Source organism: Haemaphysalis longicornis, unplaced genomic scaffold (genome assembly GCF_048455015.1).
Source record: "Haemaphysalis longicornis isolate Haplotype H1 unplaced genomic scaffold, Haemaphysalis longicornis Haplotype H1 scaffold_6, whole genome shotgun sequence".
NCBI lineage: Eukaryota > Metazoa > Arthropoda > Arachnida > Ixodida > Ixodidae > Haemaphysalis > Haemaphysalis longicornis.
This window is the reverse complement of record NW_027526407.1, coordinates 155,535,924-155,554,006: the sequence shown is the minus strand read 5'-3', so window position 1 is coordinate 155,554,006 and position 18,083 is coordinate 155,535,924. Positions and strand designations below refer to the sequence as shown.

At 48.4% G+C, this 18,083-nt stretch overlaps 1 protein-coding gene across 1 annotated transcript; it reads right to left on the bottom strand.

The window, feature by feature from the left end:
• Nucleotides 1-5,853: 5,853 nt before the first annotated feature.
• LOC144142005 (vacuolar protein sorting-associated protein 4-like) lies at nt 5,854-8,984 on the bottom strand. Its single transcript, XM_077673435.1, has 2 exons — nt 8,700-8,984; nt 5,854-6,726 (listed from the first exon to the last, which is right to left on the bottom strand). The coding sequence occupies exons 1-2, from the start codon at nt 8,982-8,984 to the stop codon at nt 5,854-5,856; spliced, it is 1,158 nt and encodes a 385-aa protein (XP_077529561.1).
• Nucleotides 8,985-18,083: the final 9,099 nt, after the last annotated feature.

Genomic DNA, 18,083 nt, shown 5'->3' with positions numbered 1-18,083 from the left:
CGCGAATACAAAACAACAAAACTGCCACGAAATTACTTCCAACATGTGCTCACACTCTGTGCTTAAACAGTGTTCCAAGTAATTTCTTTTGCTGATTGCATGGTAGAAGGGAATCGTGCAAATGTTTCTTCTTCCGTGTCTTCACATGAGCTTCCTTAATTTCACTTGCGTGTTTTTGCTCGTTTTTATACAACATTGCGGTGCTATGGAAGGTAAGCTAGCGCCCTGCACAGTCTCGACACTGGATGTCCGCTTTTTCATATCTCCACGTTCTAATTCCGTTCATTTAGCTCAGCATTGGCGCAGCTCACTGTTTTCCCGATATATTCTCTCCCACACAATAAAGGGATGCTGCGAACTACGTTTGTGACACAGGAAATAAACTGGCATTGGGGCTTTTTCCTACAATACTGAAATCGAGGGGTTTCACTATTAGGCTGCCTGCACAGCCTCGACAGTTTACTAGGAGCAGAAAAAAAAGAACACTCACATCAAACAATCAAAATTAGAAAACAGGGTGGTGCAAGCTCTAACCGACACACGCACTGTTCGCAGGAGAATCTTGCATAACCGTAAGCTCGGAAATCTTGCATAACCGTATGCTTGGGTGATCAGTCCATCATTCAATATCCGCACACACGATGTCATTACATAGAACTTCATCATCCGCTGTCTGGGTATCTGTAGATAATTGATAACGGCCTTACCCCAGCGTTTTGCGTATCCAGACATGATTTGATTATATTAAATAAGTGAAGAAACGAGGAACCAAGTGAATAAATGAACAAAACTTAATTCGTGATTGTTAAACCATTTCCTGCAGTAACCATCGAAACCGCTGAGAAATGTGACTTGGCCAGACAGTTGGTGTCTTTCCCGTTCTCGTTTTAAAGCGAAGCTTGCTAGGTCTTACTTGGGGCGGTGTCGGAAAGAATGCACTGCAGGAAAGCCAACTTTACTCAGTAGGTTTCCACAAAAGGCACATGATGATGACGATCGTGAAATGCGAAGCTTTCTCCGATGCAAACGCACTGTCCACAATTCAATCAGCTAAAGTCTAAGTCAACAACGACGCTGAGGCAACCGAATCAGCGCATACAGATCACTTATACACAGACTAATAAGGAAAAAAAACTGCGGTTGATTCCGCTGTCATAGGAATCGGTAAAACACGAAAGGGAAATGTGCAGCGGAATCTGCAGCTGAGCATGATTTGCGGGTCGGCGGCTGTCTTGTGGGTGTGCTTGGCGAGCGACGTCTTGTTGGCGGGTCACCTCGCAAAGGTGTACTGGCGTAATTGCCGTGACGGATATGACTGCAGTGAAATCTTGGTGTATCCCGGCATAAACACGTGCGTGTTAAAATATGAAAACCGAAAACGAACAACCCTATGTATAACGTACTCTTTAGTACTAAAGATCGCTTCCCCGCAGAAGACCCCGTGAACAGGGGTGTAACCTTTACAGGCCGCTTGCTTCGTTGTGACGGATATGATGTCAGTCAAACCTTGGTGAATCCGGGAATAAAACACTTTCGTGTTAAAAAATAACAACACCCCTTTCGGTTAGCTCAAAGTTGTCGTCGATTTGGACATCGGCCGATTGAATGGTGGTCATTGCATTTGCATCGAAGAATGCTTCGCGTTTCAAACATCGTTCTTCCGAGAAAAAGGCGTTTCTCTCTCAACATACCTTTTTAAAACAAGAGAATGCGGGCAAGAAACAAAAGTACCCCACTCAAGTATTTTTTTTTTCATTTGCGGCCAATCGACGTACCAATCACTGCGATGCCTCGAAAAGCCAAGCCGTCGCTTAAGGTACAAAGTTTCGAGGGCACAGCTTTCTAATCGAGGTTATTAAACAACCATTGTGCCCCATTTCCTGAGCGTTTTGTTAGACTAAGGTGCCACACATTTGAGCGGGAAAACTTAATCCGCGCGCGAAGAAAGTCAAATCATTTTTCACTACACTTAAAACCTGTAACTAATTATTCAGTAACAATATGTGTCGGGTAGTCTGATATTTGATGTCTATAAACGTAGTGGGGGTAAAGCACGTTATTACAATGCACCGTCGAAATATAATGAGTTCAATAAAACGTGGAACCCTTCAGTCTGTGTAACGCGATGTAGTATCCGGGGTTTTCGCATCTGGGTGTTTAGATGGTTCTACCACCAGAGGGTACGCTGCGCAGCGGGTATACATGTGACATCAGTCTAAATAAATAAGCTTTTTGGCTTGACTCTTCAACTCGAGTGCACGTCTCCGGCTTCACCCCTTCGGACCCGTCGCCGACACGACGCCACATGCGACTACAACACGATTTTAGGCCACAGCCAGCGCGCACATTGTTCCCAGAAGGGAATTTGCAGTAAGGGCACACAAAAAGATTAAGGGCACACAAAAGCTGTTTCAAACATAGTTGGCTAGCAAATTCTTTTTTCGTTTCATGAAATTTGAGCTATTTTTTTAGAACTCACTGCGCTCTAACACAACCGAGTCGGAACTTTAGCTAAAATCAACTCAACGCGGGGCAGCACAACTGAGTGGTGAAACAAAAAAGAAGAAAAAATTCCGGGCCATCTCCACTAACGTGAAAACTGGGGAGGGGCGAAGCATGCAGTGTATAAGTATTCTTAGAGAAGCTTTTTTTGCCAAAGGAGATGAAACCGTTCAGGGGTAGAAGTATGCAACTTCGCTATAAAAGTCTTTTCTATTTGAAGCACAAAGCTCTCTCTCTCTCTCTCTCTCTCTCTCTCTCTCTCTCTCTCTCTCTCTCTCTCTCTCTCTCTCTCTCTCTCTCTCTCTCGCTTTCTTTCCCTCTCTCTAGCGCGAGGCGTAAACGACTCTTCCGGTGTTCTAAGTGCAGATCACTTTACGGGCTCGCCTTGTCGTCTGTGCTCGCTAACTCTCGATGCGACTGCCGGAATGAGGCGCCACAGCGATATAACGGACTCAAGTAGAGCCTCCTCTATACCTTCGTCAGGGAGTCAAGCTGAGGCTTCGAAAAATACGCGGTGTAACTAGCCATGACCGTTCGAACCACGTGAACCGCTGCCGCTTGTCATACATCTCCCGCTGTTCAGTGCAAAGAAATCTGCAGGTACATTTCAGGCAAAATCTGTGAATATAACCGGTAGTCCCGCGTTCATTTAGCAAGAAACGCTCGTTGAGTCGGTTTTTACTATAACAAGCAAAAAAAGCTGCCGCGCAAGACAAAAATTGCGGTTTCGAAATGACGCAGAAAGGCTCCAGCCACGCAAGAAATAACTTAAGCGTACGGAATGGCGCACAACAGCTCCAGCATACGAAATTAAAGTAAGCACAAAGAGAACAGAACTCCCGTTGGCGCAGTTTCAGGCAGGGGGCGCGCGAGCTCTGCGGAGGCGGGAAACTGGCAATGCATTGGGTGGCAGCAGTGAAGGGATAACGGCGCTGCAGCCCATTATGGCGAATCACTTTTCTGCCCTTCCGATAAATTTCACATTGAGTGGAACGGCTTTAAATTTTTTTAGGACGCGTTACGAAGCGCTCCAGCGCGAGGCGTAAACCAGTGACCCGGTGTTATTTTTTAGTACGCGTTACGTTACGTTAAACGAGTTCCCCGGTGTTTTGTACCGTGATTACATGAGACGACGATTACGACGGTGATTGCGACGGCGACTACGACAACGACGACGACAGGAGGTGCCAACAGCTCCAGCCTCTAAGGGGCTTCACCCCGAACCCACTCTTTGCAACTGCAACGTGCACTGAGGTGCTAGACAGGCCTTCAGCTGACCACAGATGGCTTCGCGGGAGCTGCGGACTTCGACTTTCGCTTCTTTCGTTTCCCCGTGTCATGCTGTACCCATTACCGGGAAGTCTTACCTGATTTCTGCCGAGGAATGAATCGTCTCTCTCTGGAGAACCGTAGCTGGCGCCTCAGGACGATTACAGCGACGGCGATGTCTGTGGCAGTCGCGATGCTTGCCTGGCACCGGAGGAAGACGACGAGCGCTAATTCCTTGATGACACCGAACAGGTCAGACCTGCATAGTACTGGGCTTGCTTCCTGAGATGGGCGGTGAACACGCAGTGCGGTTTGAATGCTGCAGGTTGCACGACTGAAAAAAAATCGTTCACTTTCGAGTGAACGAAAAAAGACAAAGAAACAGCAGGGTGAGGAATAGTTGTTACTCCGTAATTTTTTTTTTCATGGGGACATTCACGTAACCCCTGAATGCGCACTGCCTCCGCTCTTTAGCGAACACCTGTACAAGTTAAGAAGGAATGGTTTACAAACAGGGTTGTTCGTTCTCGGGTAGACCCCAAGGTTACCTAATCCTGAACCCGAACGAGGTTCAGGAGAATCGGATTAAACGCTATTTCTCTTCGAATGGACCTTTTCAATGTAGCGGTCTGCACAACCGTGCGCTGACAGGTCCGCCGTTCTTAACCAGTACTTGCAGGAAGCAACCCCGACAAGCACAGCTTTTGAACTAATCGAGAAAGAACTGGCATAAATCTGCCGCTCGCTATACTGCAGGCTGGTAAATGCGGCAGCGATATTGTTGTGCCGAGCTAATGGAAGTTGTGATATCAAGAGAACTTTCTCCCGGCTGAGATACGTTCAACGATAGGACAGGTCTTTAATGGAGACCGACATGTGGCGCATGCAGATCATAATGTATTGAGTTGTTTTATTTCCATAAAGTATACATAATTTTATCGGGGATTTGTAGAGGAAAAAGCCGCGCCAAGCAGCTTGACAAGCCCTAAAATCCATTGACAGAGGCAGCTGCAGCAGGGGTCGAGTGAGAAAGAAAAGAAAAACAAAGAAGTAAATCTTTTCGATAAAAAAGGAAAAGAAAAAATGACAGAGAAAGAGAAAGGGACTCCCTCCCTCAACGAAAAAAACAACAACAGCAACAGGAACAACAATAACAACTACAAAAAAACAAAAGAAGAAGAAATTGGCACTAGAGTTAGAGAGAGAGGGAACTTTTAGTAGAAAAGGATGACCACTGGTCACGATGGACTGGAGGGGGCGAGGGTAAAAAAAATAGCTGGTCGTTCAGTTCGTGATGATCGCAATAGGGATCGCAAATGGGTCCAGAGTTTGTGCAGGTTTGCGTGTTCCTTCGGGGGAAGACCCACTCAGACAACCCGTGCTAGACCACTTTTAATTCAATAAACTGTCATTTCAGATAATAGTTGTGCATCAGTTTGTTGTGGATCGGGATGTGGTTGGTTCGCTCGAGATGCACAATTCAAGGCGTGGGTAATTCAATTGAATGTCACAAGTAGAATGGTGCGACCGGGACAGCGTTCAAGCTAGTGACAATTGTAGAGCGCTAAATATTGGGGCAAAACAGAACCAAGGCGACAAACACTATTAGAAGAACAAGAAAAGTACAGCTTACAGGCATCAAGCATCACTGATACAGGAGGCGCATTACTAGAGAATTGAAAGAGAAATGTGGATTTCGCGTTGTGGGCGAACAAGATATGAAATGACATGAGCATCAAAGAAGAAAAGGGGTTCTTGCACTAACGAAACGCATTCAAAACTTCAGGCAAGTATGAAAAAAAGAAAGAAGTGTTGGCGGTTCCAAAGGGGTGCCGCTACAGAAAGTACGTACGTAAATGTGTAAAAGGTCGATGACCAGCGTTTTGTGAATACAAAATGTTTAATTTCTTGGAGGTAATGAATCCTCCTTACGGTCATCATTACTGATTCATTTCAAACAAGCGGCAAATTTCGGAGAGTATTTGCTGAAAAAATGAACGTTGATTTCGTTTGTCCACGAACGAGACGGACCCGAGGTAATTTGTCCTCCTGGCGCACCCGTCGTGCGCCGCCTCCGCTGCGCTAGTTGGCCGTAGGGTTCGCCTGAATGAACTCGGCGTGCTTGGGCGCGTCCTCCTCGCTTAGGTCAGGCGTGATGACGGGCGCCACGGCGTCCATGTCGGGCTTGTTCAGGTGATTGCACCTCTCGGCGTCCTCCTTCATCTTCACGGCTTCGAGGTTGTGGAAGTTGCGCGCCAGCGCGTAGCGGACGATGCGCTGCAGCTGGTAGCGCGAGAAGCGGGCGGTCTTCTTGGCCAGGTCCTCCATGTCTCCGTCCTTGTACGTCGGGCAGCGCAGCTTGCCCATCTCTTCCTTGATGATGGCCAGGCGGGCCTCCTCGGTCTCCGGGATCGGGATGTTGATGCGGGCATCGAAGGCGCCCTTCATTCCCTCCTCGATGAGCCAGGGCCGGTTGGCGGTGGCAATGATGATCTCGCGGTACTCCTTCTTGGCGGCCACCTCGTCCAGGTACTCCCGCAGCCCGGACTTGACGGCATCGACCACGGGCTTCTTGGCGTCGGGGTAGTCGGCCAAGTAGAGCTGGTCGAGGCACTCCAGCACCAGGACGCCCGTGTTGTGCTTCTTGAAGTTCCTCACCAGCATCTTGGTCATCTTGGCCGCGTCGTGCGTCAGGCCACCGATGACGAAGAGGTCGAGGTCGACGATGAAGATGGACTTTTCGGGATACTTGACGTAGAGAGACTTCATGAGCAGCGACTTGCCCGTGCCGTGCGGTCCGTGGAGCAAGATCGTCGAGGCGGCCTTCGCCTTCGGATCCGTGATGATCTGGGTGAGCACGAGCTTGGCGCCGTCGATGCCCTGGATGTCGCAGACGAAGTTGATCTTTTTGCCCGAGGTCACGGTTCCGGCAGCAGTGCACCACGGCGGAAGCACCTGCGCACACACGACGGCCCGTGTGTCTACAGCCCCGCCACAGCGATCTTGTGCGGCTGTGGCCCTGTCGTCGAGGGGTTTCCCCCTCCACTGCCACTTGCACGAGAAAGAGCACTTCTACGAACCTCCCACAAATAGCAATCGCCACAAAGCTCGTAAATATTTGAATAACCGGAACCCCATATTTAACTCACTAAAACACATTATAGGTGTTTTCCCACCGTAACATCGCACTGGGTTCGAATTAATCGTTGTTTGTAAGCAGGGGGAAATTGCTAGCTTGGTACGTTTGGCATGAGCAAGTTTGCGCAAGTCTTAGAACCAACGGAAGGTGTCGGCGGAGTCAAAAAAGGTGGGTTGAAACGAACAGCCATATATTATTCTTCAATATCACTGCGTAGTTGGGCACAACACGTCAAGTGCTACTTCTGCCTACAGAACAGAAACTCCAGTCTGAAGTGTGTTCGTGCAATGAGAGAGTGCGGTAGCTCATACATTCAAACGGGGGAGAAACAGGAGTTCTCTGCGTCTAAGTTCTTTTCGGAGCGCTGCAGAAACTCTGCAGGAAAGCACGCTGTACTAAAAAAAAACAATGCCGGTTTAGTTTGTGTCCGCGTTCTAGGAGAGAAACATTTTAGTTCCGGTTGCCTCCGTCATGCTGAAGATGAAAAACCAGTCATGAATGTGTTTGTAGCGCCAATGGGGATGTAGAATCTACGTGAGTAGCCGAACTGTTTCTCCGTGAAGCGGCAAAGCATTTTTTTCGGCACTGTATTGTGTTTGCGTTTAAAAATGTAGCTTCTGGTCCCCTCTCAGTGCCAGTAGAGACAACCGCTTTGGTTTGGTCTGCGGTTCGAGAACAGTTTCAGCCCGAAGACTTGAAGCACAGCGAATGAGCCCTTGCCCACGAAATGCAGCCCAGCCCAGTGCGTTGTCAAACGCATTTGTCACGAATGAGTAGACGGAAACAACAGCAGGACGGTAAAGAATTGAACGGGTGCAATTACAAACCACACAAAAGTTGTGAAACCTGTGACCATTGCTTTTTATTTTGTACGCGTTATCTAGATTGACCTTGAGTCCAGCGTGCTCTGCTGAAGTTATGTCGTCTGACAGGGGTGTTTGCACGGGGCTATGTAGGCCTTGCAAAAGTTTCGTAGCGCTGACACAGACGAGGGTTAAGTGACTGGACACAAACAGGGCGCTACTGTGGGTCCAGTGGCTTCATTTTTGTAGCGGAAGCTACACTGGCCGTGGTTGAGCAGTTTCGCGTGGACCTTGAAGTGCCGTGTTGCGCAAGCGCGAGGAGCATTGGGTTGGATTGGATTGGATCGAATTGGATTTGATTTGGATTGGATTGTGTTGGATTGGATTGGAAATTGACTCCAACTGGAGTACGTGTGTAGAGAATTGGGTTTGCACATTCGCCGGTCTGCGCATTCCAGAGGAGTGACGTCATAGCCGCGACAGACGCACTGGCGCCGGTGAGCGCCCAGCTGTGCGCCTCCGTTTCGCAGTGGCCAAGTCTGACGCTGCGCCTGAGCCGCTTGATAGCCGTTTCGCGTTGCTCCTGCAGAGCCATGCTGCGCATGCGCGAGGGGCAGTGACTGGACTGGACTGGACTGGATTGGATTGGATTGGATTGGATTGGATTAGATTCGATTGGATTGGATAGGAAATCGTTTTAGTGAACTGGACTGGACTGGATTGGATTGAATTGGATTGGATAGGAAATCGTTTTAGCAGCAGTAAGCATGATAATCAGCTAATCCTACACAACCAGGAAACCCAAGAATAACCAGCTGAACCTTCGCTCACGCTACGTATTTCCTGGCATGACCGAGCTAAGCCACTGCTAATTCTGTCTGTGCAGAGCTAAGAAACTTTTGCAGTGTCCACCCAACAGGCCCAAAGTAGCACTCTATGAAGGCCGCTAAGCGCCACCGGCCCGACAAGTGCATGTTCCCGCTCACCTGGGACAGCACGGAGGCCTGGTGCAGCTTCTGCAGCTCGGGAAGTCCATCTCCGGCCACCTCGTGTTCGGCGTCTCCGGCGAACTCCTTGAGCTTCTGCGCCCGCTCCACGTAGGGCGCGCACGTGTTGCGGATAAGCAGCGCGGCGCTCAGGTACGACTCCATAGCTTTGCGGTAGAGCCGGATGGCGTTGGCGAACTGCTTCTTGCCGTCCTCCACATTGGCCTGGTTTGACAGGTCCACGGCCGCCTTGATGTCGTTGATGAGCGTCACCGGCACAACCATCGCGGCTGCCGACGCTTCTGCAGGCCCAAGAGGAGGAGGCCAAGCTGCAGGAGCTTCCTCGCCAACGCTGATCGAAGCGGGATGATGATGATGGCAGCCAACTTTGTTTTCTTACCGTGTTATTCAAACGGTATGCGAAATAACCCGCGGAAACCTTTTGTGGTCCTTCACTTCCGGTGGACATTTTTCGTATCGAAACGCCCGTTAAAAGCTATTGAAAAAGCTCAAAACAAAAGAGGACGGAAACAAGACAAGATAAAAAATTAGCAGTGGCTTAGCTCGGCTATGCCAGGATAGACGTAGCGTAAGCTAAGGTTCAACTGGTTGTTCTTGTGTTTCCTGGTTGTCTAGGATTAGCTGATTATCATCTGTACTACTGCTAAAACAATTTCTAATCCAATCCAATTCAATCCAGTCCAGTCCAGAAGCTGCGGCGGCGCTCCGACGCGCCAGCTTTGCGCCGTGAGACGTCACTGCTCCTTGCGCATGCGGAGCACGGCTCTCCAGGGCCCACGCGAAACTGCTCAACCTCGTCCAGTGTAGCTCACGATAGAAAACGAGGAGTAATAAAAACAGCCACAGACAGGCGCAGGATTCAACCTGATTTTGCAGTGAAGCTGCTTATGGGTGGGGTTCAACTGGCGCGCGCACCTTTTTTTTTTTCAAACACAACCTTTATTTACAAAGATATACATATATACATAATGCACTGGCACGCTCGAGGCGGTGACCAACGCTGGTACGCGTACATACTGTCGCCACAGGAACTCCAACCACCTTTAGGCGAGCCTTCCCTTCAGTCGCAAATTATGCGAGCCAGTGGGACTGCGGCGGCAACACAGAACAAACAAGCACGAAAATATGGAATTCAGAGACACTGTAATATAAGATTGCATGAACAGAGATTTGTGGGAAGGTAACATGTTCCCATGTGGGTGTAAACTATGGGCAAGGATATAAAGCGCCTGTTCAGAGGAAAGAAACGTCTCTACAACGTACTAGTGGGGCAACATCACAGCTGTTGCCAGCGGTGCATCTCTTTTTCTTTGAAGCGCCGGAGTGCTTGGCGTCCTTTTTGCAGTAAGTCGCGGAGCTCCGTGTCAGAATCTCATGCCCCCAAAACGCACACTGTCCCTTCCGCCTTTGCTGTGAAGTGCCGCCAGGTAGGTTCCTAGCAAATTCCACTGCGTCCACTCGAGCCCCCCACAGCGAGTGGAGTCCGAGGACGAGCACGCAGTCCCGAAGCACCTTGTTCTTTGTGGGCGCACTCTGGTGCCGGAGGCCTTACCACGACAGGTCCCATCGCTCCGTTACAGCCTGCCACTGTGGGCGTTACAGCGGCTTGCCTTAACATATACCCGCCTCGCTCAACAAAATGGTGCTGTCTCACTTCCTCCGCTTCATGTTTTTACAAGGCCAGAACGACTAGTTAGCATTCAATCGACTCCTTACCCACCATGGTATTCAGACAATACCCATAACCCCCCCACCCCCCCCCGTGCACCTTTTTACCTTCCACATGAATGCACTGTTCGGACTCCGAAGCGGTCTTTCACGAGCAGTTAAGGACGCCGCTTAAAAAAAATTACACCATCTTCCCGTGGGGAACCCTGATGAGGATGCGAAGCATCGTAGCGGTTCCGTGTGGTTCCATTGTGTTGCCGTTATGTTGAGTGATCTGGTTTTTACTAGCGCTAGAGGGAATTCCGCGTCCGTGTCCACACCGGTGGCAAAGGCACGCAAGTGCTGTTGTGTTACAGTGAGTAGGCGGTGGTTCTCGAGGCGCCGAAACTCGTCCATCATGTTCGTGTCGATGTTGTCTCTGTGGTAGAATTGGTAGTGTCCGTCAGCTTTGGTAAGGTAAAGGTTGTTGACATTGGTGCACCGGCTGAGAGCAATGTACACGCCCTCCTCTTCGCAGCTTTGTCTTCTCGTTCTTTTTCTTCTTCGGCGGTTCCCCTACGGGAAGATGACGACGGTGATTGAACGCGAACCTATCTCGTGATGGATTCTTTGGTTGGCCAGTCCCTAGGGGCATCCTGCCACAATCAGCATCACAGGCGCTGCGGACGGGGCTGGTTGAGCTGCAAGGTGCTTGGCGCTTCCCGCCACAGCTTTCCCATGGGAAATTCAGCATCCCCCTCTAAAGTTTTCACTTCGTCGTTTCCGTTGACGTTCAGCTTCGCGCGCCTTCGTTGTATCAGTAGCTTCTTGACGTAGTTTGAATGAGTCAAGGACATCAGGTGCGTTCGTAGCACTTGCTCCTGTCCCGGATTTGTAGCGTAGTGGGAAGAGCACCGCGTACCTCCCGTTGCGGCCAGAGAGTCGTGGGATCGAAACCGGGCGCCGCTAACTATTTCTTTTTATTATAGTGTCGTATCGCGGAGCTGTGGGTGTAAGGAGGAGAGTTACGCATGCGCAGTGAGCGTGTGGAAGGCGCCGCCATCAATGACGGAGAACCAGGCGAGCCTATGAAATGCTCCGCATTTAAAACACAACAGCAACACTCAAGTTTCTTCCGCCCCCTTCTCCCAGAAGACTACAGACAAGACCAAGACGCAGCTCGCTGCACCTTACCCATCTCTTGACGTCCTTCCCCTAACAGGCCCATATCTCGCTTTGACTCCGGCAAAGGCTTTTCTCCCAGTCTTACCCCGAATAAATGCCAAACCACATGCACGCTTAAAACCCACGTACATGCGCAAAGACGTAAACCGGCGTAAGCGCGTAAGAAACCGGCGTACTCCGGCGTAAGCCGAATGCATTGCTATATACGCGCTTGTTACGCCCAAGTCAGAGTCCGCCAGACTTTGACGCAAACTTTGGGGCGCACGGTGTTGACGCAGACTTCTGATGGCAATGTTATCTGGCGGTCAGGTCGCATAACACGACAGTAAATGTATAAAATGCTAACTTTAAGATTAATTATTTGATGAAACGAAGTATTTTGTAAAAAATTACTGGGCTTTCTGGGTACTGGGCTTGCTTCTTGAGATGGGCGGGGAACACGCAGTGCGGTTTGAATGCACCTGGTTGCACGAGACTGAAAAAAAAAATCGTTCGCTCGAAGCTAGCAAAAAAAAAAGACAAAGAAACAGCAGGGTAAGGAATAGTTGTTACTCCGTAATTTTTTTTTCATGGGGACATTCACGTCACCCCTGAATGCGCACTGCCTCCACTCTTTAGCGAACACCTGTACAAGTTAAGAAGGAAGGGTGTAAAAACAGGGTTGTTCGTTTTCGGGTAGACCCCAAGCTTACCTAATCCTGAACCCGAACGAGGTGCAGGAGAATCGGATTAAACGCTATTTCTCTTCGAATGGACCTTTTCAATGTAGCGGTCTGCACAATCGTGCGCTGACAGGTCCGCCGTTCTTAACCAGTGCTTGCAGGAAGCAACCCCGACAAGCACAGCTTTTGAACTAATCGAGAAAGAACTGGCATAAATCTGCCGCTCGCTATACTGCAGGCTGGCAAATGCGGCAGCGATATTTTTGTGCCGAGCTAATGGAAGTTGTGATATCAAGAGAACTTTCTCCCGGCTAAGATACGTTCAATGTTAGGACAGGTCTTGAATGGAGACCGACATGGCGCATGCAGATGATAGTGTATTGCATTGTTTTATTTCCATAAAGTATACATAATTTGAAAGATGCAGCGATGGCGTAGAGGTAGAACACCCGCCTCGCGTGGAGGAGGACCGTGGTTCGAATCCCGGTGCCGGACAATTCCCAACGGATTTAAAAAAAAAAAATTCGCGCATTGATGGAATTGCACAAAGGGGCTTTGGGTGCGGCCTGACCCCGGCGACCATTGCCGGTAATGCACTCCCTCACCAGAGCCGGATTGGCCACCCTGGTGTAGTAACGGCCACAACCTCCCATGAATACATGTATTCATGGAAGGTTGTGGCCGTTACTACACCAGGGTGGCCAATTAACCCTCGGCCCTCAGTCCCCAGCGGCTGCGAAGCAACTGACCACGGCGGTGGTCAGACCTGTGACGCAGCAGAGGGTGCTAAGAATCCCTGAATCCGGACAGGCCGCCAATGGAATCTGAACCTGGCAACGTTTAACGTGCGAACCTTATCTAGCGAAGCAAGTCTCGAGGTGTTGTTCGAGGAATTAGAGGGCATTAAATGGGATGTAATAGGGCTTAGCGAGGTTAGGAGGGCAGGCGAAGCCTTGAAGGTGCTGAAAAATGGACACGTCCTATGTTACCGTGGTCTAGAGGACAGAAGAGAACTGGGAGTGGGATTTCTAGTCAATAAAAGCATAGCTGGCAACATAGACGAATACTATAGCATTAACGAAAGGGCAGCAGGTCTTGTAATTAGGCTCAATAAGAGGTACAAGCTCAAGGTGGTGCAGGGCTACGCGCCCACATCCAGCCACGACGACCAAGTAGTGGAACGCTTCTATGAAGATGTGGAATCGGCAATGGCTAAAGTAAAAACGCAGTATACCGTAGTTATGGGGGACTTCAATGCTAAAGTAGGCAAGAATCAGGCTGGAGACAAGGCAGTTGGGAACTATGGTCTGGGCTGTAGAAATAGCAGGGGGGACCTACTAGTTGAGTTTGGAGAACGGAATAACCTACGCATAAAGAATACCTTCTTCTGTAAACGCGAGAGTCGGAAGTGGACCTGGAGGAGCCCGAACGGGGAGCACAAAAATGAAATAGACTTCATATTATGCGATAACCCTGGCGTCGTGCAGGATGTGGAAGTGCTCGGAAGGGTAAGGTGTAGTGACCACCGCATGGTAAGATCTCAAATTTGGCTAGATTTGAGGAGGGACCGCAACAAGCTAGCACGAAAGAAGCCGATAAATGCGTAAAGTAGAAGAATTCAGAATCGCGCTGCAGAACCGATATTCCGCCCTTAACGAGGAAGCCGAGCTTACCACACAGGAAGCCAGCGACAACCTCACACGCATTCTCACGGAGTGTGCAGTAGAAGTCGGGGGCACGATGGCTAGACAGCATACTGGTAAACGTTCTCAGGAGACGAAAGATCTAATCAGGAAACGGCTAACCATGAGAATCTCCATCGCAGCTAACAGAATAGAACCAGCAGAGCTCTCGAGTTAATCAATAAGCGTAAGACAGCTGACATACGGAAGTATAATATGGAGAGGATCGAATACGCTGTAAAGAACGGAGGTAGCCTGAAAGCAGTGAAGAGACGTCTTGGCGTGGGGAAAAATCAGATGTATGCACTTAAGGATAAGCAAGGCAATGTCATCACAAATAGGGATAAAATAGTCACAGTGGCCGAGGAGTTCTATAGGGATCTGCACAGTAGCCGGGACATAAAGGATAATGCCGAACGAGACAGTAGTTCAGAGGAGATAGACATCCCACCAGTAACGACCGAAGAAGTAAATAAGGCTTTGAAATAAATGAAAGGGGGCAAAGCACCTGGTGAGGATCAGATAACAGCAGACCTCTTGAAGGATGGCGGAGAAATTGTACTTGAAAAACTGGCAAAAATTGTACTTGAAAAACTGGCAAACCTGTACACGCAATGCCTAATGACCGCAATGGTACCGGAATCTTGGATGAACGCGAACATCATCCTAATCCATAAGAAAGGCGACATGAAGGACTTGAAAAATTACAGGCCGATCAGCTTACTGTCAGTCGTCTACAAGGTATTTACCAAGGTAATCGCTAACCGAATCTCTGCAACCTTAGATTTCAGTCAACCTAAAGAACAAGCAGGGTTCCGTAAAGGTTATTCAACAATGGGCCATATTCACACGATCAATCAGGTGATAGAGAAGTGCGCTGAATATACTGAACCCCTATATATAGCCCTCATAGATTATGAGAAAGCATTTGACTCGGTCGAAACCCTAGGAGTCATTCAGGCATTACGGAACCAGAGGGTAGATGAGCATTATGTAAGAATACTGGAGGATATCTATAATGGGTCTACAGCTACAATCATCCTCCATAGATAGAGCAGTAAAATACATATAAGGAAGGGTGTCAGACAAGGAGACACAATCTCTCCAATGTTATTCACAGCATGCTTACAAGAAGTATTCAGAACGTTGGATTGGGAACAGGTGGGAGTAAGGGTTAACGGAGAATACCTCAGTAACCTCAGATTTGCTGATGACGTTGCCCTGCTAAGTAACTCGGGGGACGAATTGCAAAGCATGCTTTCCGCACTGGGCGAACAGAGTAGAACCGTGGGCCTGAAAATTAATATGCAGAAAACCAAAGTAATAATCAATAACCTCGGGACAGCACAGCAGTTTGAGATAGATGGGGAGGCAGTGAAAGTAGTAAGCGAATATATATACTTAGGCCAAGTTGTGACCCCAGATCCCAACCATGAGGCAGAGATAATTAGAAGGATCAGAATGGGGTGGGGTGCATACGGCAGACATTCTCAGATAATGAATAGCAGCCTACCATTGTCGCTGAAGAAGAAAGTGTATGACAGCTGCATCTTACCGGTACTCACCTACCGGGCAGAAACTTGGAGGCTCACTAAGAGGGTTCAACTTAAATTGAGAACGACTCAGCGGGCAATGGAGCGAAAAATGATAGGTGTAACATTAAGGGACAAGAAGAGAGCGGAGTGGGTCAGGAAGCAAACTGGTGTTAAAGACATATTAGTAGAAATTAAGAAGAAGAAATGGACGTGAGCAGGGCATGTAATGCGAAGGCAAGATAACCGCTGGTCATTAAGGGTAACAGAGTGGATCCCTAGAGAAGGCAAGCGTTGCAGGGGGCGGCAGAAAGTTAGATGGGCAGATGAGATCAAGAAGTTTGCGGGGATAAATTGGTCACAGTTGGCACAGGACCGAGGTAATTGGAGAATAATGGGAGAGGCCTTTCCCCTGCAGTGGGCGTAGATAGGCTGGTGATGATGATGATGATGATGATACATATTTTGATGGGGGATTTGTAGAGGAAAAAGCCGCGCCAGGCAGCTTGACAAGCCCTACAATCCATTGACAGAGGTAACAGCAGTGGCGGAGTGAGAAAGAAAAGAAAAACAAAGAAAGAACCCTTTTCGATGAAAAAGAGAAAGAAAAAAATGACAGAGAAAGAGAAAGGGACTCCCTCCCTCAAAGAAAAAAACAATAGCAACAACAACTACAATACCAACTACAAAAAAACCAAAGATGGAGGAATTGGCGCTAGAGCGAGAGAGAGAGGGAACTTTTAGAAGATTGACTCATTGATAGGCTTTAATGAGAAAGAGGCAAGAAGCCCTGGCGGGGAAAAGGGAATAAGGGGTGGGGGTGGGGTGAGGGCTTACATATTATCGAAAGGTGATAGTATTCAGTTCTTGTGTAGCGCTCTTGAGTAAAAAAAAGCACATTCAAGGGCAGTACTGTGAATCTGCAGAAACTGGGCAACAAGTTGCTGATCTTCCAGAGGGTGCACCGAAGAAGGGACCGGCGTTCACGTAGACTATTGAGTTTGTAAGAGAAAAAAAAACACACTGAATGGCACTACTGTGAATGTGCACAAACTGGACAAAAGTTCTTCCAAAGGGCACACAGAAGAAGGGATCGTCGTTCACGTATCAGACAACCTTATAGAGACCACTGTGTAGTGAAAACCGCACCATTCCTTCAAGTAGGGTGGTGTCACTCCGAACTCTTAGTAAGTGTTCTTGCACATCCTTTGGGAGGGCATGAGAGGCGAGGAGTTGTTCTCGACCCCGAACAAAGTGAGGGCATATCCATATTAGGTGAAAAAGGTTAGAGTCAGTGTGTGATTCACAAAATGGACATTTTGAGGGAGAGTCCCTATGTGGATGAGTCCATTTACGAATGATATCCGGAGTATAGGCAGAGTTCGCGTAGACCTTATTAGCAAAGATTTCTCCTTGCCTATTCGGGCAATTGAGAGTAGAAATGAATCCTGGTGGCGATGCATCAAACAGCCGTTTCCTACTCATCACCTTGTACTGTCGGTATTGCTGGGACCAAATAGGAAGGGATGCATCCGGTTGTGGAGGAGCAGGCCCGTTATGTGGTAGGACCGAAGAGGTAGCCATGGGAGGGTTGAAGATACACTCCCGGGCAGCATTGTGTGCCATATGGTTACCTGTGGTCCCTAAGGTGTGAGCCGGGGTACAGACCATGCGGATTTGAACATTTTCGCAGCGTAACTCTTGAATAGTTCGAAATATTGTAGTGGCCGTTGAATTTAATGAAAAGGGATGGTTTAGTTCCCGAAGTGCAACATGTGAGTCGGTGATAAAGAAAAGGATGACCACTGGTCACGATGGACGAAAGGAGGGGGGGGAGGGGAGGGTAAAAGAAAATAAACAAACGCTGGTAGTTCAGTTCGTGATGATCGCAATAGGCATCGCAATAGAGTCGAGAATCTGTGCAAGTTTGCGTGTTCGTTCGGGGGAGGACCTACACAGACAATGCGTGCTAGACCACTTTTATTTCAATAAACTGTCATTTCACATAATAGTTGTGCATCAGTTTGTTGTGGATCGGGATGTGGTTGGTTCACTAGAGATGCACAATTCAATATATGGGTAATTCAATTCAATGTCGCAAGTACCATGGCTCGAGCAGGACAGTGTTCAAGTTAGTGACAATTGTAGAACGCTAAATCTTGGGGCAAAACAGAACCAAGGCGACAAACACTATTAGAAGAACAAGAAAAGTACAGCTTACAGGCATCACGCATCACTGATACAGGAGGCGCATTACTAGAGAATTGAAAGAGAAATGTGGATTTCGCGTGGTGGGCGAAGAAGATATGAAATGACATGAGCATCAAAGAAGAAAAGGGGTTCTTGCACTAACGAAACGCATTCAAAACTTCAGGCAAGTATGAAAAAAAGGAAGAAGTGTTGGCGGTTCCTAAAGGGTGTCGCTACAGAAAGTACGCACGTAAATGTGTAAAAGGTCGATGACCAGCGTTTTGTGAATGCAACATGTTTAATTTCTTGGTGGTAATGAATCCTCTTCATGGTCATCATTACTGATTCATTTCGAACAAGCGCCAAATTTAGGAGAGTATTTGCTGAAAACCCTGATGTTCCCCGAATACAAGGTTTAAAAAAAACACAATTTTTAACGCGTTAAAAGTGAGAAGAAGCTCGTGA

Coding starts and splice junctions, on each gene's coding strand:
- LOC144142005 (XM_077673435.1), bottom strand. CDS start 8,984: ATGGTTGTGCCGGTGACGCTCATCAACGACATCAAGGCGGCCGTGGAC. Junction 6,727..8,699: donor AGGCCTCCGTGCTGTCCCAG/GTGAGCGGGAAC, acceptor GTGTGTGCGCAG/GTGCTTCCGCCGTGGTGCAC.